General features: G+C 38.9%; 1 protein-coding gene across 1 annotated transcript in view; it reads left to right on the forward strand.

Moving 5' to 3' along the window:
• The window catches only part of ANKFN1 (ankyrin repeat and fibronectin type III domain containing 1), a 62,330-nt gene that overhangs the window by 21,925 nt on the left and 18,172 nt on the right, over positions 1-22,233 (forward strand). Inside the window, exons 5-10 of the mRNA XM_013304197.1 lie at positions 6,024-6,121; positions 7,641-7,731; positions 11,500-11,607; positions 18,154-18,253; positions 19,427-19,559; positions 20,178-20,294. Of these exons, the coding sequence (XP_013159651.1) occupies positions 6,024-6,121; positions 7,641-7,731; positions 11,500-11,607; positions 18,154-18,253; positions 19,427-19,559; positions 20,178-20,294 (647 nt within the window). The remainder of the gene's footprint in view (positions 1-6,023; positions 6,122-7,640; positions 7,732-11,499; positions 11,608-18,153; positions 18,254-19,426; positions 19,560-20,177; positions 20,295-22,233) is intronic.

Raw genomic sequence — 22,233 nt, forward strand, 5'->3', positions numbered from 1 at the left:
TCGGCACTGTTCCTTCTGACTGTTGTGAGGAGAGGCCTCTGAATCACCAGTAGCTCTTTCACACTAAAACACAGCTGTGTTTTATCTACTTCAGGTGGACACAGTGCTGTCTGCATCTTTTTCATTCCTCTTCAGCCTTATTGATGCTTCTACTGACCCCGTACAGTCTTGAATAAGTTTACAGAAATAACTGAAATAGACAAGATCCAAAGATCCAAAACAATGAACGTTAGTATTTATAGCAGTTAGGAGCTCAGGTTTTTAGTAGTACCTAGAAATCTTAGTCCTAGGCCATGACTACGCTGTTTTAACTTCTGTGTTTGCACGGCAATATGCCTAAGTCCCTCAGACACTGTAGTAAATCCCAGTCAGAGTCCCAAAACGAACAGATTAGAAGTTCACCTGTCCCTTTTGTAAATGCTGTGGCTCATATCAGATTTTCCCTCTCTACACTTACTGAGCAGAATGCAACCGGTTCCAGGCGTTCTGTGTTAGTGTGCGTTTATGGATGGATTATACCCTTCACACAAAAAAAAAAAAAAATCCATGGGAACAAATACGAACTCCTCAGTGCCAAACATTTGTTTTTTCCTAATGGAAGCACTATGCTGAGATCTCTGTCAGTACTCCCTACAGCTGGTATGACTTGTCTTTCTTCTATCATTCTTTGGAGAATTTCCAAACATGAGAATGGCATGAACAGAGCCTGGACGTAAATCTGCAAAAATTGGGTTCCTTTCTTAATTCAGGCTGGAAAGAACAGTTCAAGGCAGCTAGGAGGAGCTGACCAAATACTGCAAACTATGTTCTCTGAGCTGGTGATGCTGTCTGCACCAACAAACTGATTCCTTCTTTTCATAGTGTTCAATTCTCTTCACTTGTGTTATACTTCTAAATATTTGTTTAGGTACTTTCATCCTGATTTTATTCACATGAATTTTCAATATCCTTAAATCAAGTTTCTAAGACATTACGAGTGTAAATTATTAACATTATTTCATAAAGATCAGCAGGCATGGTGTGAAGTGGTTTCTGGTGTTAGTGCTCTCAGCTTTACAATTCAAAGGAAGCTATTGAACAATGCAATTATTTGTTTGGAGGCCCTTGGAAGCACAAGCTAAGATTAGTGTCCTTCAGCCTAGGCCCTGGACATGGAGAGGAAGCAAAGGAGGGAGAATCTTTGTTGCTTAAGTCTGGGTTAAAGGCCAGAGTGGCATAATGCTTTGCCCAAGGTCACATAGCAAGTCAGTACCAAATACATGAATAAAACCCAGAATCCCAGCTCAGTACACTATTCTGTAGACCCCATCAACTTAGCAACAGGACTCATGTCCCTCAGCCTAATTAATCTACTCAGCAATTCAGTGAGTAATTTAAGTGCAAGCAAAAACAAATGCCAAGAGAAGTGACAAATTCTACTGTGGCTCAGGCTATTTATTTGAGTCAGGAGGTGTGCTCCTGAATGAATCTACAATAAGGCCAGGAGATGTTTTGTGCCTTCACTTTGCTTCTTGTCTGTCTGTCAATCTCTCTGATAAGCTGTTTAAGGTGTGCGCAGTATAACAGAAAGATAGCAGATGGAAAAGAAACAGGTGAAAACAAACTTCTCCCTTTATTTTAAAGTGCATGAATTGAGCATTAGAAAAAAAAAAACACCCTTGGCCACAAGTAAGTTACATAACTTAAGCCAGTCTAAAATTATGTGCCAGCAATTTACATGAGTTTTATGTAACTGTTTATACTGCTGTTTATTTAAAAATTACTACTTATCTTGGCGACCGCAGCAACACATCGTGCATTTGCTAGCTCTGGAATACAGGGCACCTTCATTAAAACACATAGTCACCAATATATTAAACACACAAAAAACCCCTGCTCTGACATAACGTGAAGTGTCAGATGGAAAGCCGCAACAGCAAAGACATTCAGCGTTCACAACAAAGCAGCCCTTTGGGGTGTTCAGAACAGGACTGGAACATGCTCCATCCTTAATTCACCCAACAGCTTTCAGGTCCTTTGCAGCACAGCTGGTACAGTCTACAAGACCAGCTCTTGTTCCTGGGCTCTTATAAAGGACCCTCTTCATCTTCAAGTTTCTACGCTTGAGCATTTTTATATTGAACTTTTAAAGTGCTGAGGTTAGTTCACCTTTTGTTCTTTCTTAAAGTCCCAAGTACTACAGAGTTACAAAAATGGTTGGTATTTTTTGTTTGCTACCAAAGCAGTCTCTTCCAGCACTCTCTCAGAAAGTAGGCAAAGATTTAGCAAAATCTTCATGATGGGTTGCTCATGCACAAAGTTACATAATTTTTAGATCCACATTAATCACAAGGGTAAGGCCATGGTTGTGTAGCTTTGTATTGGTACCAGAAAGAACTAAAAATATATATCCCACACAGCCAGAAAGTGTGAGCAGCTCTGGCCCAATAAATGGTCATAGGAGTTTGTACCTTGTTGTTTTGCAGCCTGCTGAGTAAATGAGATGCTCTACCTCTCCTTGCCTCCATTTGCCCATCTATAAAATAGAGGCAGTGGTATTCACGTTCTTCTAAAAGGTTTAATACCCAATGAATTACTATAGCTGAAATTTATCTATTATTTTCAGATTACCATTATGGTAGAAAGCTGAAATCTGGCAATGTATAACAGGAGTTTAAGTGATAAATGACTTAATTTGCATTTCTTTAAAACTATACCATGTCATCCCCTTCTCACTTGATTCAGTAGAAATCATGGCAGAAAAACCCAACTTCTTAAAATTAAAAGTAAGCAAAAAATTTTAAAAAATTTAGGAGCTTCTTTATGACAGATATCATGAGTCAGAGAATGACATTTTGTCAAAAATAGCAATGCTTCAGTGTATACTGTTGATATGTTTTCAGCAGTACTTTGAAACAAGGGGGGAAAGAAGGCACTAATCCAACACAGCTGTTCAAAAAATATTTATTTTTCAGTTATGGAATTTTTTATTGAAATTGGGGGGCAGGTTTTTTTCCAAATGGGATGATTTAAAATACATATATTTCAAAATTGAATTCTGAGTAACTTTGTATACACCATCTTGTAAATATCCTTTAAAAGGGGGTTTCTCAGTCATAACAATAACCATAACCTGATCCACAAGCTAATATCATGTTCCTACGTTTTCAATTTCATGGGTCTCAGCCACCACAGTGTAAGTTGAAGAGATAAGTGCAAAATGCCGGCATTACTGGCTGTATGATGGGAAGCCCAGCTGAGCCTCAGCCTAGCAGCCAGTGAAGACTCGGCAGGTTGAGGGAACCAGAGGGTCCCTTGTGATAGTGTCAGTACCTTGTGAAAGGACTAGCAGACCTGGCTGCTCTCCCTAGCGAGTAGTTGTCCTTCCAGGGACTGGTAGATCGTGGTGTCCCCCAGCAACTGGATGGGGGTGTTGGCCCTGCACATGGTGTTTCACTAGCAACATGAGTTGGGGCTACAGTTTGCCCTAGAACATCAGAGCAAAGCTGTGATTTATTGTTTCAGAACCCACTTGTTCAGCTGTTCTTGAGATAGCTTTAAAGGCAATGTCAGCCTTCTCTCCCCTTGGTAACAGCTTCCTCTGAACTCAGTGGTCCTTATTTCTGTGCACGAACTGACGTGCTGTTGCTAGTCATAACACTAGTATCATGATGTTGCTGCTGTACACGTGCTTGCAAATGTGTAGGATTGCAATCCTGTTTAGATTAAGGCAGTTAATTCCTCTTCAGGCAGTGTGTTATGATCTCTACATATTAGGAGCGCTTTTCTAAACACCAAAATACAAGTGGAAGGGTTGAGAAGGAGTCCCACATCAAGAACAGGGCTGCAATGTTTATTTGTGTAAGCTACCCAAATTTAAATATACTTCTTGAGCTACCAGTTTATGTTTGGGCAGTCTCCAGTCCATAGAACAGCTAAAAAACCAGGAAGCTCAAAAGCAGCTTAAAGCTGCTTATTTCACCCTTGGCTTTTGTTTTGTGCTGCCTGAAGTGCAACCTTACCACTGCCCCTCATGCTGAGAGGCGCACTCAGTCGTGCCTGGGGATTTCAGTGAAGGCAGGATTTGTTGGCAGAATCTGTCGAGTGACATTATCTTGTTTTACACGAATATTTGGGGAAAAAAAATGGTATTTGAAGTGACCACATGCCTGTTGATAACATGTTCAGCAGTTCGAACAGAATTTCTCCATTTTATCCTTCTGGAAAACAGACAACGTGTCTTAAGTTTGCAGCATGTATATGATGTCCTCAATGATTTAATACGGTGGAGTTATAAACACTAAACCCCATGGTTTACAGTGGAACCTCTGACAGGCCATCAAGTTTGATGGTACTTACAAGTATTCCTATAATGAAGTTGTCAACAAAAACCTACAACATGGTAACGTAACAGTCTCTACATTTTCATTCTAATGTACAGAGATAGCTTCCACTAAAGGTGGAAGTAATTGTACATTTAAAACCCGTGGAAAACTAGAAAAATATGCAGTGAAAAAGTTCAAAGACCATAGACAAAACCAATATCCTTTTCATTGCAGCAAACACAAAAATGTTGCAGAACATGCTGTGTATTCACAAACTGCAATCACAGAAAAGGAGCAATTAGGAGAGAAAGCAAAAATGAGTTATGCTATTAATACTTAGCTATTTTAGAAAAATGTGTTGGCAGTTAAATGCTGTATATGCTGAGCAAAAAATTCTGCGAAGCCTTTTTCTTTTAACGTGAAATACCGGTATGACACGGCCAGAAAATTGAAATTCCACATGCTGAAGTTAAAATATCTCTGTCCTCTGATTTATTCTAAATTAGTGACTCCAATACTAAAAAAATATGCAAATAAAATATCTATAAATTATTTTGTGAATCTTGGAGGGAAACCTTTGAGTTGAATTGTCTGCTTCAGTGTAAATCCAGAATATTGATGGGATTTTCCCATGCCTACAGTAGAATAATTTAAGAGATTAATTTCACTATGTTTTTGAAGGTTTTCCTGGAAGTTTGAGTCTGAAGGTACAAGTTACTAAATCCCAGAGGTATGACTCCAGGATTAACCTTTAATCATAAATAAATATTAATAAAGTATAGTTAAAGCAAAAGAGGCTGTTTTCCTACCTGCAGCCATCAGTTTCAGACATACTTTTTTTTAAGTCTAGTGGTTTTTCATGGTCTGATTGATACTATTTTACATGCACATTCATTTTTGCAATCACTGACAAAGAGTACTGACAGCAGGACTACTGATTTCATAACTCCTTAAGCAGGAATATGAGTTGTCTGTACAAGTTGACGGCAGCACTTTGGTGAAGGTACCCATTGTAATTTAGGCTGCAAAATGGGTTGGGAAGGATGTGTCAGCCCAGCACCACTGAATTCACTTCAACAGTGGATACAACTTCATAGGTGCTTGTGGAGCTCTGTAATTTCAGCAACCACAGCAGCAGCAGGCCTGGACAAGAGAGCCAGAATCCACTGAAACCAATGAAGAGACTCTGGTGAGTGTCGGATCTTAGTCCCGAGGAGGATATTTCAATACAAATTAGCCAAGGCCTGGTGATGAGAATTTTGTGAACCTGTGGAACCAAAAGGACTCTGCCCATGCCTAGCTACGTAGATCCAGTTGCAAAGCAGTACTTTTTATTGGTTTGGATGTCTAAACTGCCAAATGGGATTATCAGGCCCAAATCCTCTGCTTACTCTTTCCCACTGCTTCTCTTTCTTTGAAAGGAAATTGTTTAAATGAGGGCAAATGTTGACTGAAGGTAATTTGTACTGCAGTGTATTTTTAAGCATTCTTTCCTGAAAAGCTTGTGAGCAATATTTTGCTTTTCTCTCTCATACGCAGAGATATAATTTAATTACTGTGTGAAGTTTTGCTAAACATTACTGTTAAACATGACTTTTTGTATCCACATGGAATGGGAAACTGCTAAGAGAAAAAGTAACCTGTGAATGATTCGAGTACTTTGATTACTTTGCTTGGACTGGTATCTGATTTGATTTTCTCCTGCTATTTGTTTCCTAGTGGAATGGAGCTCTTCAGAAGACTTTTCTCCTTTGGTTGGTGAAATAATTATGGATAACCTTCAGTCTTTGAGGTGCACCATTATGGGTCTCAGAACAGTAAGTACCAAATGACTCGTTTAGATCTTGATGGCCCCTGCTGCACCAGTGATACAAAGACACTGATAATTCTCATCCATGCCTGGTAATATGTTGGTAATAACTGTAGTGTGCCATTCCTCTAGCAACAAGTTCCAGTCATTAAGCATAATATGTCTGGTATCCATAATCAGAAAGTCACAAAGGAATAAACAGACAGCATGAACTGTTTTATAAGTTGTCATGCTTAGGGGAGATCAGAAAAGCCTGGACTGAAAGCTGCTGTTTTGTGGATCACAGGATAACCTTGGTGCAAATCAAAGGCTCGTGAAAGATCTAGTCCTGACTCTGATGGCCAATAGCTAAAATAACATTCTTTCTCTTCTACTTCTTCCAGGAACGCACACATTGATGGCAATCATCTTCATTTTTGTAATGTATTTTTGTATAAAAGTTTTACACTGATAAGAACTGGGTCAGCAATAGAGAAAATTTATGAATACTCATATGGATTCTTAAGAAGAGTAATTTTGACCATGTGTCTGAAAGTCTTTTTCCTACAGGCTGTTCAGGACCATTTTTGCAAGCAAATTTTGATTCACAAAATACCTGATGAAAATAAAGCTTGCTCATAATGCAACTATTTGCACTGGAAACATCATCAGAGGGGCCTAATCCAGCACCCACTGAGCTGGAGCCTTTCCACTGAATTCACTGCACACTGAATCAGGTCTACAAAGTTATAGAAGGGGGAGGTATGCATGTGACCCTTGACCAGTGCCCCAAAATATGGGCTCTCAAAATGAGAGAATTGACTTTGAATAGTAAGCAATGGACACAGTACAAAATCTTCTACATAAAATAGAAAAAAAAATATTTTTTTCTAGCCTTTTATTTGAAGAAATATTTGATACAAAGCACACCGTCTTTCAGGGAGCTGAACCACAATATACATTTACTCTGTTTCTCATTTTCTAACAACAAAACAGTATCTGTTCTTAAGTTAAAATCAAGCAAGCTTGCATAGTCACTTCCATAAGCAGTTAAGAATAGTGCTTACTGTGTGTTTGTCTTTTCTCTCCACAGTGTATAGCATATTTAAATTAAAAGTTAGACTTTTAAAAGTGCTTTCCATTAGCCTAGATTTATACATCAAAATCCGTGATAAAGGTCTGACTGATTTCAGTGGCAGCCAAACAAAGCCTCTTCCATTGCTGGGCTGGTAGAGAGACTGTTAAATACCACAGGAAAAAGGAGAGTCCCTATTCCTGAAGTCTGATAAGAGTTCCTAGGGTTCTGCTTTGGTAGAAGAGATTGTGGTTTGTCAGCTGGAATTGGTGTGTTCTGTTAATGCTCAGCAGATAACCTGTCCTGAAATCTTTGTACTATGTTTCAATCTGTCATGGTGCATCAGCTGATGCCAATGAAAGCTATTCAAGTTTTTCAAAGAAAACATCTTTGGGAGGGACTGCTTTCCAGTTATTACAGCCAAGATTTTGAGTCAAGTGATAGATTTGACTCCAGTTGTTTCCATTTGCAGGGCCAGAGGTATTATGTCCGTGTTTCAGCATACAACATGAGAGGATGGGGACCTCCACGCAAATCTACTCCTGAAAATGCTTCTCCTTCAAGTAGGTTGAGTTTGTCTGCCCTCCTAGTTTGATTAGTGATGTTGCTTTGTAAGAATGTCTTCAGAAACAGAAAAAGACAAATATTCTGGAGATCATGATTTAATTGCCATGTCATCTTGGAGTGAATTAAATCAATAAAAGCCCTCAGCTCCTCCCACCCCTCAAAAATAAGCAAAATAATCATATATGTATATGTCTTACCTTTTATTCTTCATCAGTCTTTTGACAGTACATTTTCATCTAGTCACACTTAAAAAAACAAGAAGTATTTTGACCTTCATTTCTCTTAATAGAGTTCTGCTATATGGAACCTCATTTGTCAGTGCCTGAATGGATCAAAACATGAATTTGAACTGCTAGAACCAAAGCATGTACATGTATGACATGTATCGTAATGCTATTTTATATTCTGCCTTGTAGAATTATAGATCCCATGCAATGGATCGTTCTTGGAGCATCCTGTATGTAAAACAATGTGGACATGCATGTTGATAGGATCTAACCCTTATTAAGCACTAAAATGTTCCACACGTGTCCAAAAGCCTTTCTTCCTTTTCAAACCTATGACAGGTTTTCTCAGACTCCGTTAGGACTATGATTTTTCATTTGCAATTTTTAATCTATTATAATCACATTGTATTGTTAGTTGGTTTTCCAGACTTAGTGTTCGCTGCCAAACTGGCTCAGAATATTACAGCTTCCCTTGTATTGATTGATGCAGTAAAGTGGGGCTTTTCATTTTATTGCATTAGCACTTGTTTTTATAAGGCTAATGTAACAATTTAATAACCTTGCATGCTAATGTGGGAAAATAAAGGAAGCTGTACCTATGCTCAGCAGCCATAATGGAAAGGGTTGGATAAACAAAGCTCTTGCAGTACCATTGTCCCATTTTGCTTCAGTTTTGCTCTTGTTTACCCCAGAATAAAGCCAGAACTAGGCTAAAGAAATAGTCTGTTTGAGAACAAAAATATGCTACAATCATGGGACAAAATTCTACTCTTGGCTATGTGGATAACTCACTACTCTGGAGTATGAGTAACTTCATAACATGCACTTACCTTGACTATAGCCAGGTATTTGGCCCCACAAAACAAAAGTTTACATCAGCTGAGGAACACACTCTTTTACAGTAGCTGCTAGTTATTTAGCTGAATATCCCTAAGGAACTTGCACTCCTGGAAAGGTACGTGACATTTAAGACTGTAGCTTTGTACGATATGAACTTTTGCTTTGAGCATATTGCATTGTCTTCACTGTCTATTTCTTGTCCACTATTATTAACCTTCTGAAATCTGACAATATGTGCCAGTTCAAAAGCTTTGAGATGTAAGGAAAGTTTTCCTGCAGATTTCAGTGGATCAACACAAAATCTATGCAGATATTTAAGTTCATTTCCCATGTTTAGTGTCTCAGGGATTCTGGGCTTTAGAGTAGCAGAAAGTCCTAGACTTGCTGGCATTAGGGCCATGCTGTCATGTGCAGCTGCTCAGAACTTGGTGAAGACCCTGCTTCCACCAGGGAGAGCAATACCATCCATGGGAGCACTACTGAAGTGCCTGGGACATCATTGTGGGGGTGCTTCTCTGAAAGGCAGCCAAGGTAACAAGAGCAGGCTTTTGGATCTCCCTGCAGGACAGCAAGAGCATCATGTGATATATATGGGATCTTTTTCTGAGTTTACAGCAAAAAGAAAGGTTTCTTCACGGCTATGTATGTATATTTCCTTTATTGATGAACACAGAATCCTTAAGCAGACTTAGCTCACTGTATATAGACAGTTGGCAAGAATGTGTTTTTTTCATTAAGTAACCTTAGTGACACATGTGTAAGCTTTACAGCAAGTGAGACCGTCAGAGCCTAAATGTAAATTCTTTCATTAAGTAATACTAACATCAGAATTAGAGCTTGAAAGAGAAGATGCTATTTAATGCTGCAGTTACTGGGGGAAGCACTTATTTATCCATGTGACTGCCTTCACCACTGGGTTTGAAAACCAGCAGATTCCTGCTTGGCAAGAAGGCAGCAACCTGAAATTACACCAGTGTTGTGTAACAAAATATGGCCCTAAGCTAAAAATTAAATGTGAATACATTAATACTCTGCAAAGTTGTCTGTAACGGCAGCCAGAAGAACACGCAAAGGAAATGAAAGCTTCAGGGCTTAATCCTCATCCATTCCAATCCCAGAGCACCAGAGGTTAATGACATCCTTGGAGATGCACCCATGAAGCATGGCAGTGAATGTTTGCCACTGTCCTCCTGTTTCCCCCACATACGCAGGAGCAGCCTGGAAAGTGGTGGCCAGAGTGTGCAGCTGGTCTGTGAAATCATAGCAGGTAGTAACATTGCTAGCTTATTTATTAGCATGTGAGTGGTGGACGATGAAGGAAGCTGGTCTGATTTCCATGTCATTTTTAAGGTAGTCAGCAACCTGGAGGCTCAAAAAGTTTGGAAACCACTGACACAGAGAAACCACGAGGTTGATTGAGATTGGTTGATTGACTATCAGTTGGTTCTTCTGGGCTGCTCACAGGAGATCTAAGAACTGGCCTCCCTACACAGAGCTATAAATGCAACTGGCCCGTGATCTCTGCAATAGCATACAACATGCAGGACAGCCACTCTGCAGCTGTTACAACTGCCCACAGGCTATCAGGATAGCAAATGTCTTCTCTTTCCACCCTTTCAAGGGGCTTACTCTAGCTGCTATACCAAATGGCAGTGAATACATATTTATATCCCTGGCATAGTCAGCCCATTGGAAGGAATGCCTGACTCCAAACTTGCACTAGAAACTAGATCTGTATATTTAGTGAGTGAGCAAACTGTTTGTTGGTGGCTGTGAATACATACACGGCCTCTATGCCAGCAAGATGGAAGCATGCCTGCCTTGCAGACAGATCTCTTAATACCTTGATCCACCATTACTTTGAATCAGGAAACTGTTGCAATACTTTTTTCTCATTATAATCAAAGTATGAAAATAGTCAAGTCTGGAATTTAAAAGCTCCTCCCTGATACGCACATTTTCATCCTCCTGTTTGTTATGAGATTGTCTGGTTTTTATGATCAAGACTGAGATTGTAGCTAGCAGCAAATGAGTGAAAACAGTCTTTTGTAGTTGAAGGTATGTGGGACAGAAACCGCAGCTTCTTGCCTCACGAGTGCAGTGCTGAGCAGAGCGTAGACTCCAGGGCAAGAATTGCCAGCGTTTGTTCAGGCCTCTGCTGGGAGCAGATTTTCAGAAGTGATTTTACTCAGAGCATGTTTCTCTGGCTACAGAGCTAGCTCTAGCTGTAGGAAGCTGTTCGTTCTCTGCTTTGCAATTGCTTTTGCTATAACTGTAAGAGAGCCGTTTAGGCTCCTGGTGTCTCAACAAAATGCAGAAGGAGCCGCAGTGTGACCTTAGTGAGGTACTGAGAGTGTCAGTACAGTACAGGCTGAGAGCAGCTCCGGCACTGTGGTAACAGAGACCATTTATGCACCGAAGAGAAATAGCCATTGTCTAGTCAGTCACTACAGGAGCTTCTAGGAGCTGATTGTGAGCTCTTTGTTTATAATTATTATGATTAATTACCTAGCTGGCACAAGGCAAAGGAAACTTATTGTACACGTAGCAACAGCAGATTTAAAAACAACTGCCATTTTTTCCTGCATGCCCAGATGTAAAACTCCTCTAAAGCCAAGAAGTATCAGAGGCAAGAAAATATTTTAAAATCTTCTGCACCTTTGTGTTTCATTTCTGTTTATTTCCTTTGTTAAATAGACTGGAAAGACTGCAGTGGAAGAGAACCTCGGCACAGGGGACACACTGAGGCCCTGGAACGTCTCCTTCAGCAGGTTAGAGCAGCTCATCAGCATTATAATTGCAGAGGTAAGTATAAATATCTATGTGGTAGGGCACCAGCTGAAGCCTCTGTGGCGCCTGTAATTTTAGCAGTTTTCTAACTAGGTCATACCTTCTCATTCATCAGGAAAAGAAAGATATTAATATTGACCCATCTGGAATCACTTTAGCGCACTATCTTGCTCTTAACCCTTGAAATTAGTTGGATGAAAACATCTGAAAGCTAGAATGCACACAAGCTCAGACACACCCTTTCTCCCTCTGCCCCTACACACCTATTGATTTGTTTTTTCCTGCAAATTAGTTTCACACAGGATTCCACTAAAATGTTTCAAGGATCTCTCTTTTATTTTTTCATATAAAGAAATACTTTAGAGAGTTAACAACTGTTTTGGATCAAAAGAGGAGACTTGGCTGCCTCCAAATGGAAGACGCTAAGTACTCTAGTGGATGTGATGCCAATCTATAATGAAAAATACTTGCACAATGCAGTGGAAAGATAAGATTGCTACATTTTCAAATAGAATGGATCAAAACTCGGAGAAAGTTCAAATCTCAGCCAGCTCTGCTCTTCATTCATGAGAAACAGACTGTGCCTTTAATAGCTCAACAGCCAAGGCAACAGCTTGGCATTCTTTTTAAAGCATATATAAAAACTCCGGTTCTATACGGGTTGTTGAAAAGTACTATTTATTTTCTTAAAATAAACTTCTAACTGGAATAATGCTTCATTGCAAAGGAACTTATTTTAAACTGAGAAGTTGAACTACCATGAAGTTTTCATTTTTCTTCACCTAGTATGACTGTTATGTCAAGCTGCATCAATTGATTTTAAATCATAGAAATACTTCAGGCTAAAATCATTTGGCTGAAATGGAAAGATGCAGCCTTTGTTCTTTAAGTGCAAATATGTCACTATCACAATGATCCACAGTCTGCCACAACCCATTGTAACCATAGCAACTTAAACTATTCAGCTATGTTGCTGGGAAAGGAAAAGGACATACTGCAAGAAAATGTTGTTTCTCTAATTAAAATTCATACAAGCATTATCACTTGCAGGTGGTCTTACTACTGAAAATACAGCTGATGTATTCTCTTACATTGCTTTTTCATGCTATTAAAGAAGTCTTTTTTCCATGGTAGTTTTTCCTTTCTGAAGTTAGTGCATATCTCAGGTGGTTCGAGCCACCTTCCTAGTCAACAGGGAATAAGTGATGGAAATCTGAAAATACTCTTAGTATAAATTGTTTTACTGACATAGCAGCCCAGAACAGAAGCAGTTATAAACAACATGCAGAAAATCCCTTCTTTTGAGAATCTGATACCACTGCCTGGTTCTTATAAAATTCCACTGCTCCAGAAATTAACCCCAGTCTCAAAGCAAAGCACAGACAACTCTGTTGTTGATTTCCTAACTCCTTTTCCTTAAATAATAAATAACAACAATATAGAAAATCTGTTTAGCTCAGAGCATTTTCTTGCATGTCAGAAAGAGGATGTAGGAGCTTACATGTGGCAGTACTACACTGTGGAGTCAGCTTGAGCAACGCCCTTGCCTCCAACCAAATAAAAATCTCATAATTGCTTGCAATGCTAGCATTACACAGTAGAATGTTCTGGATAAAACGGGACTGTAACATAATAGGAGAGCCTTTGGAATTTGCCTTAAATATATGACTGATGTCAATCCCTTGTATTGCAGTAATTTGGTAAGAAAAAAGACAAAGAGTTTGCAGAAAAACTAAGAATTATGACACCAGTTTGACTCTGAAATTTGATTCTGGTATTTATGAACGCCAGTGAAATCTGAGGGTATCAACCTCAGTGAAAGCTGAGGAGTTTGATCAAGGACCTGAGATAAGCTACTGTATATGACTGAAAAGCCCAAATAATGGCTTTCACTTCATATAATGCAGAGGCCTGAGCTAGAGTCTTAATTAATGTAAATTAGCATGACTCGTCTAGCACGGGCAGAAGTCAGCATGGATATGCTGTTATACATAAGCTGAGGACCTCCCCAGGCATTTATTTGTTCTTTGCCATGCTTCTCTTTACCACACTCTTCTTTGATTATATGTTAATACTGTACCCTCTCTTTTCCTTGTTTGTCTTAGAGGTGTCAGTAAATAGCTGGACATTGTTTGTAGAGTATGCCTGAATCTGCTTACAACCACTGATTTGTCATGGTTTATAAATGAGAGCAGAATCAAGTTCTGCATGAATTAAAGCTGGTGAAGACAGAGACAGGACTCAAACCTGGGCTACTGGCACCTTGGCTTTTCACGGAGTGACTTCTCTGCGGACTATCACATTCTTGCTGCTCAGGCTGGCTAAAGGAGAGTGGAGGATGAGTGCAAGGGAGTTGGAAAAAACTGAGGGTAATTGATCTAAAAGGTCTGAGATTACTTGGATAACATGGGCAAAAGCCTCAGAATACTGAGGAGCTAGAAAAGCAAAGCTATGTGCTACTGCTCCAGCATGACCTGGGAGGTTTAAATTGCCCAGATTCCAGGCAGATCTCTTGCCCAAGTCTGTTCATTCAGGCTTTGCACTGCAGCCTGCCTTTTGCCCCATGCTTTGCATTGCAGGGGCTGAAGAAAACAAGCTTACAAAAATACCAGGAAGAATACATTGGAATGTACAGTGAGTTTAAGAGCTTTTGGAATTAGATCAGCTGTTACTTTTGAACCTGCTCTGTGATATGATGAAATCTCGGGAATTACTTAGGAAGCTTTGCTTTCATATGTTTAATCTTCTGGAAAACCCTGATGATTACAAACAACAGTCATCCATTTGTCTTCATAATACCATGCTACAGACTATCATAACTGAGTTACTACAGTTGTATGTCCTGGCAACACTTCAAATGTATTTTTTAAGCATTTTTTTCTTGTAGATCATTCTTTCTAAACAATTCTGAGTGGATTAAGTAATTGTGTAATGCTTCGTTAAGAAAGGAACCCAACTCTTCAGTAAAATACTTACCAGACATTTTCTTTCTGAAATTTCGTTGAAATGTGTTTTACTAGGCAAGTCAGAGGTGAAATAAAGATATTCTAATTTTAATTTGATTCACAAGCAGAGCACCTAGTTTTATTGCATTTAACAGAGAGAAGGATCTCTGATTCCACAGGGTATTTAAAATGTTTAGATTATAATTATTTGTGCGAATCTACAAAAGCAGGCTTGAGAACCAAGCCATAGACTGAGAATTTCAGGGGCAATTCAAGAAGCTACAACTTCAGCTGTTGAGCCTGTCTTTCTAATCCAAAATATGTCACCCAGTAATATGACTGTCATGCAAATAGCTTCATCATGAGACACAGAATTTTCATTTTGAAAGAAATCCCACCTAGATGTGAGGTAATACAGAATCTATCATGGTCTCAAGCTATTGAGGTGTCTGGCCACTACTTATGCCTTTAACTTCTGTGTGGAATTATGTCTCCATGCACATTATCCCAGTGTCAGTTGTCTGCACTGCTAAAAATGTGTGGCTTTAAATTGAGTTTGAATTTGTCTGGAAGTTTCCAGCTATTTGATGTATTTTCATAAGGTTACACAATTCGTGAAAACTCTAAACCCCATTTTATGCTCTCCAACAGGACTGGGATCTAGCTCATCTTGTGCTAATTTGCTTCCTAATTCAGGGTCACCCTAAATGATACTTGGCTGTTCCACGGGCTGTCTGATTTCTGGGGTTAAGATCTCAGATGATTTTGCGCTGAGGTAATTCCATTTACTCCACATCTGCCCCACTTGAGGAGAGGCACCCGCTTGTCTAGTGATAGGACAAAGAATTCCAGATGATCTTCCTCCTCAGAGAAATGGCATGGCATAGCAGACATTCCTCTAGAGCAGAGACCCCAGATGCACACTAGTGGCCTGAGTATGCAACTTTATTCTAATTTTTCCACAACCAGCTTGTGTTGCTTTTAAGTATTTGTTGTATTTAACTGAATGGCAAAGAAACATTTATATATCCTACCTGAGAAGAGAAAAACTGCTAATTTTGTAAATATACCTTGGTAGTTAATTGCCTGTTTCAATCCAGGTTTGAATACTTCTGATCTAAATCTAATCACTGGCAACCCTCTAATCTTGGCCACTCCTGAGCTCCTATTAAAAGAGCTCACAGCTCTATTGCTGTATCATTTATTAATGTAAACTTACTTTGTTGTTACTGGTACTTTTCTATACAGGTTACTCTATGTTATTTATTAGTTAATTAAATAACAAAGTTCGATTTCCTGTAGATCCAAATTATCCTCTAATCTCAGCTCCATGTTTTTTGGCTTCCAGACACACTATACTGTAAAACAAAAGCAAATAGCAATGCGGGAGAGTTTACAGTCTCCATCTAGTTTTACATTATTTCTTTTGCTGTTGGCTTCTGCAAAGCTGTGGACTAAACCCAAACCACTGAATAGCCCAATAACATATATTTCACTTGTAATGTGCCCTCTTATTTTAATACTGCAGTCTCTGGGTGTTTTATACAGAATTATGTTGCTTTGCCTTCAGCAATTTCCTCCTTCTTTCCCTCCATCCTTAATATAGAAGAAAATAAAAATTGCAGAATTAGAATGAAATTTATATTCCTAAATTGGTCTTAACCTCGGAAGAAGGAAACAGTAAGACAGGAGTTTTCATGCAGCATTTGGTTTACATTACCATGATAGACTGAAAAAAGTTCACAGTAAAATAAAAATTATCTGAGGAGATGTGGATAGAAAAACAAATTAATTTTTTTTAAAAGGAAAAGAAAACAAAGATCAGTTGCATCAAAGGAGCAGTGGTGGATTTGGATGAGTATTGAAACAAAACTGAACAGTATGTTAGAGACTATGCCATGGAGAACAAGTTTGCACTGGAAATACAATGGAATTGATGATCTAATAAGTCTCATACATCTGAATTGTATGATTTCACCCCCAATAGAACCTTGTTCTCTTTGTACTTGCTGTTCAGCAGAGTGGTAATTATTGCTAACAATGTGTCTTCTTTCTCTGGTTTTCAATGTGCAAATTATGGTGCGAATTTATTCATCATTTAAAAATATGTTGAGCACTTCTACAGATGGGGTTTTGACAATAGCAAATTTAGATGTTCTTTAAATGTTCAAACTTAGAACTCACTAGGGAGACACAGACAGACACCTCCTATTCTGAATTGGAGGTAAGTGGGAACTGTGTTACTCCAGAAACACCTAAGCAGACCAATCAGCAGCTTTCAGCAAACAGTTCTTCATGAGCCATATTTTTTCCCCACTGGAGAAGGGTATCCCTCAAAATGTGTCATATTTCAGTCTGGATGGGTACCCATGCTTCATCCAAATAAACAGTCAGATCCTGGAAAACTGAGATATAGTTTCACAGTTACATTTTTCTTTTTCTCTTTCTTTTCAGATCACAGTAAATATCTGAAGAATTAATCCATTTTGTAAATTGAATTTTTCTGCTGTTTCTCTTACAATACTATTAAATGGGAGGGATATCACTAAAGACAATGCAAAAAAATCCCGAACGGTTCCTTTTAAATGCCATATGTGGACAACAATGGGCAATATATTATATATCATTAAATCCTTCATGTTCCAGGCTGCCATCTATTGGCATACCCTCTAAAATCCATTTACAGGTATACAGGTGGACACAGCTGTTTCACAGAGCTTGTGAGGTGCAGTTCCCACTGGAAGGTTTTTCTTGGGCTTACAAGGGAAGTCAGGGAATGCATGAGAGAAGGAAAGCCATTATGTCAAATTCATGAAAGTTAAAAATAATACCATGTATAAAAATGTAACCACCTATTTTAGAATATTGGGCAAATATTTGAATTTATAAAATTCTTCTGTTGAGAGAGCTGGTCCAGAAATCCTTGTGGGCACACAGCAGGTCTCAGCTTTGATGTGAAGTGAACAAATGAGTTAAACACCTCTTCCTTGGAATCCAGTACTAGGGAGCAAATGTGACTGTGAAAGCTCTGAAGCAATACAGGTGAGTGGAAGTTGTGATGAGGTAAAAAAACAAACAAAAGCACATGTGTTTAATGTGATACAGAGAAAGTGAGGGTCAATTTAGTTGTTTCCTTAAAGCTTACTTACGCTAGACTGGTGATATTGTGATGTTAGTCATTGGCAGGGCACCAATTACTGAGTTCTTGGGAACTTAAGCTATATATGGATAGAAACTGAGGAATTACAGCACCCTAAAATGTTGACTGATGGCTCAAATCGCTTCTTGGATTTTTGAGACCACTTGCAAAATTCATAACCATTCTGAACATTAAGAGTACATAGTATTGGTTCAAGCTATATGTTGTCTAGGAGCAAAACATTTTTACCAACTGAATTTGCTGCACATAAGGAAATTGCTGTTGCAGATCACTAAGATAATAAAAATACAAGCAAAAGGTTGTATGTGAACATGTTTCTAAATGTGGTCTTTTGAAAGGAACATAGTGGGCACGGCCTGAAATGTAGTATTGTGGTTCAAGAGACAAAGATTCTTTATGAGATATGAACTCAAATTTAAGTGCTGGGTTTGGTTTGCTTTTTCTTTTCTATTTTAGAAAGTTCTAAATTACAGAATGCTGGTCGCAAGCAATCCGTTTCCAGAAGCCTGAAGCACCTTTTCCATTCATCGAACAAGTTTGTGAAGACTCTGAAACGGTTTGTCATTCATTTTACCTCCCAAACATTCTGAGTTTTAGCCAGCAGTTGTTGATCTTACAGAATAGGGAAAAGCACCTTAGAAATATATGTGAAAGTTCCACTACCAATGAAAGAGCAATCAATCAGAACGAACCTGATCAAATCACATACATGTAAGACTGGTGCAGCTGATAGGAAAATAATGCTCAAGTTCCTACTGAAATCAACAGAATCTTTTCATTGTTACTGTTGGAAATGGATTCAAATTATAACAGAGTGAAAAATTCTGTGCCGACACAAAGTGCAATTACTGAGGTATTTTGGAAGTACTGCCTCTGCTGCTGCTTAGTAATGAAACTATGGTGTGTATTTCATTCATAACATAAAACGCAGAGCTCAGATAACATGCTTTAATAGCCCATTGGCCACAAGCAACACTTCCAGAATACTCTAACATCTTTGGCTAGGTTGGCAACCCAGTGTGATTCAAACAACCCTCAGCCCTGATAATTTGTTTAAGCAAATGGAAGTTGCTTATGCTGTATTATTTCTTCTTTCATTGCCAGGAGTGTTCAGTTTGCTTTTTCTTCTTTGTATTTTGGTAAGAGTTTGATTCTTTCAGAAGAGCTCTCCAGAGTCTTTAAATTCCCTAAGGCAGCTACTTAACGTATGTAACTAATTGCAAGGGTAAATATTGAAAGGAATGATCTCTATAAACAGTTGTGCAGATATGCTGGCCAAATTACACTCAGTTACACTAATGTAAATCCAAAATAACCCACCTGATTTCAACTGAGTTACTTCAGATTTACTCTGAAGTAAAGAGGGCAGAATTAAGCCCTCGTTTAATGACAAAAAGTTTCAGTAAAACTTCTGATTTCTAAAGGACATAAAGCCTCCATTGTATACCGTTTACTCTGGCAAAATTCTTACTAGAACTGATGTCAGTGGCTTGCACTGATTTGTAATTTCTTAGATTCCTGTAGTCTCCCATCATCTAAAGTGATAAGCTTCCCAAATATTTTTCAGAATTCACTGACTGAAGTTGCATGATCTGTATAACACACAAGTTAAGACCAGATGATTTGATTTGTCTCCTCAGAACTTAACATCTACAATTCTCTGACTAAAATTGAGCATGGATGTGAACAGACATGAAAGGTGTTTGACAATGTTTCCTTCTTTCTTTAGGGGACTCTACTTATCTGTTATATTTTTTTACAAAGACAATTTATTAGTAACCAATGAAGATCAAATCCCAATTGTGGAAATTGATGACTCTCACAGCAGTTCAGTTATGCAGGATTTCCTGTGGTTCACAAAGGTAATGGCAGCCTGGTTAAATATGCTTCTAGGTATTTGCTGCTAGCAATGCATAGGCCTTCATCATTCTGAATACACAAAACAATGTTATTACAAAGCTAAATGATGAAGTGCTTTATCATTCACTCATGTTAAAATGCAGTTTTCACAAACCATTTATACGGTTTAAATTCTGACTGAGTCACTGACAGTGGCACAATTAACTTTTTTAAGTATGATCCTACATAAGTGATTACTACTTGGGTAAATAAAGGTTTTATGAACATTTAAGAGCAAAAGCCTAAAGAAATAACTAGAAATTTTAAAGTTGGTATTGTGGTTATGCCATCATTCAAGATATCTTCACACTTTTTTTTACACCCCAAAGTAAATCAATTTCACGCAATCAATGGGGACGCAATAGTCCCAAAAGCGATTGAAACAGGTGCATGACGTTTACAGAACAACTTCTGTGTCTCACTCAAGATCTGTTTCATGTTTATTTAGGCTATTGCCATCCGCAGAAATTCAGAATGAGCAGTATCTACTGATTTTTCCAAGTCCAAAATGCTTTTAGTTTCATTTCTGCTTTTGTAAATGCTGAGAACAAAAACTGACTGAACTGGTTATCTTTTTGCAGTTGTCTTGCATGTGGGACGATATTAGATGGCTAAGGCAGAATATGTCTATATCTGTGTCCTCATCAACAGCACTTCAAGCCAGGCAAAAGATGCTTTCAGCCACAGCACAGCTCCAGGTTGGTTGCGTTGCATATTTCTAGCTATCAACTTAGTGATTTCCTGATTGCTAAGGGATAGTACTGCCAGCTGTCCTATGGTTCCCCACTCCCCACTGGCCTGTTCTTCGGAGCAGCGTTATCGTCTACAATGAAATGAGCCACTGAGCCTCCCTTGCCAGCTGGAAGGAAGGAGTTACATTAAAAGTAAAGAGTAGGAAAAGGAAAGGAAAGAAACAATAGTGGCAGATGAAGAAACACAGATATGAACCAGTAAATAATGACCACAGATAAGCCCGTGGGTTTGCAGATTGGGAATTTAAGAGTTATAATGCTAATATTTGCTACTCAAAAGCCTCTTAGAAGGCCTATTCATTATTAATTATTAATATATTAATGAAATATTTAAACTGTGGGGAAGATTTAGCACTCCCTTGTGCTATATGGGAAGCTGCAGCAATAGATAGCTTCTGTCCCCAACAGGAAGGACAAGTAGGCTGCTGAAGTTGCCAAAATAATACTCTTGATTCACCCATGGCTTACAAACGGCTCAAGTACAGCTTCTAGGGCAGAACTACACTGTTTGACTAGCAGGATAGCTATGGTGTTGTGGATTGTCAGGGGGGGAATAAAAACGGATCTTTCATTAATTTCTTAATTGAACCACCAAAATTTTCAAGGTGAAATGTACCTTTGTGCAGAGAACTATTTCGACCTATAAAAACAGAGATTAAGAGAGATTAAGTGGCGCATAGATCTTGTGCTGATGCCTCAGCACAGTGGGTAAGGACAGCAGCGCTACATGCACTATTCATAGCACATTGTTAAGGCACAGCCGTGACTCTCAGGACAGTTCCATTCCAACCTGTGCTACAGATACAACCTGAGTGGTACTGAACAGGTCAATTAAACCTGTGTCTCAGTCCACTATTTGTTATGCGAACAGTGATTAAACTTTCTCCGGCAGAACATTCTGGCATTTGTTGTAAAGCTTTTGAAGAATGGGTTTCATGATAACATGAATTCTCTAGCTGGAAGGCAGACGCTTCTATAAAATACTTACTTTTGTGGCAAAATGCATTATTTTCAAAAAGATGTGTGCATGATTCTTACAGAAAAAGTATATCCAGGCCTCACTTTCTCCTACCTTTTGTTTGAATGAAGTCACTAAAGCTTCCCAGAAAATTCTATGGTACGGTCATGGAATTAATGAAGGCCTTCATATGGCCTGGCTCATGTATTAGCCATATAGCCATCCCTCTTGTTATTGCCAGGCCATGCAATAAGCTAGGTTTTATAGCAGCTACGAGAGCCAGATACTTTGTGACCATTATTAAGAGTATCCATGTGGGGTTTGTTTTACATCTTTTGGCAAAGCATGCCATACAGGAGAGTAGCCTTCCTGGGCAACCACCTGTCTTGACTGATTTCCCCGAAGTATCCCGAAATATATGGAATGCCCGTCTGCTGTACCTTTATTGGAGGACCACCTGTGCTAAGCAGCAGCTGCTTGTCAGTCCTTTGAGCTGTCACTAGAGCAAGTTTTAACTATATCTGCTGAATGGTCCCTCCAGTGTGGTTAGCTCAGCTTAGGTAGCACATATTCCTTTGGTTAGTTCAGTTTCACTCCCTCTGTGCACTGCCAGTATGCATGGACTGCATTTCGAGATAAACAAGACTCCTAGTACACTGAGTGTATTATTTGCTGCTGGAGATGTTAAGAGCAGAGCTTGAAGCACAGAGATATAGGAAATGTGTCCATGTGGTATATTGCTCTGTTGAATTTCTGGCAAATTTATTGTCCTTAACATTTGTTCTGTTCTCTTGGTCCCCTGACAAACACAGGGATTGTCACCGATCTGCCAACCTCCAACGGTGTGTGGCCTAATGGGATCCACCAATGGAAGGATCTCAATAAAGTTTATACAGTTGAATGCATTTTATTGAGGCAGTTAATAGA

Source organism: Falco peregrinus, chromosome 2 (assembly GCF_023634155.1).
Source record: "Falco peregrinus isolate bFalPer1 chromosome 2, bFalPer1.pri, whole genome shotgun sequence".
Taxonomy (NCBI): Eukaryota; Metazoa; Chordata; class Aves; order Falconiformes; family Falconidae; genus Falco; species Falco peregrinus.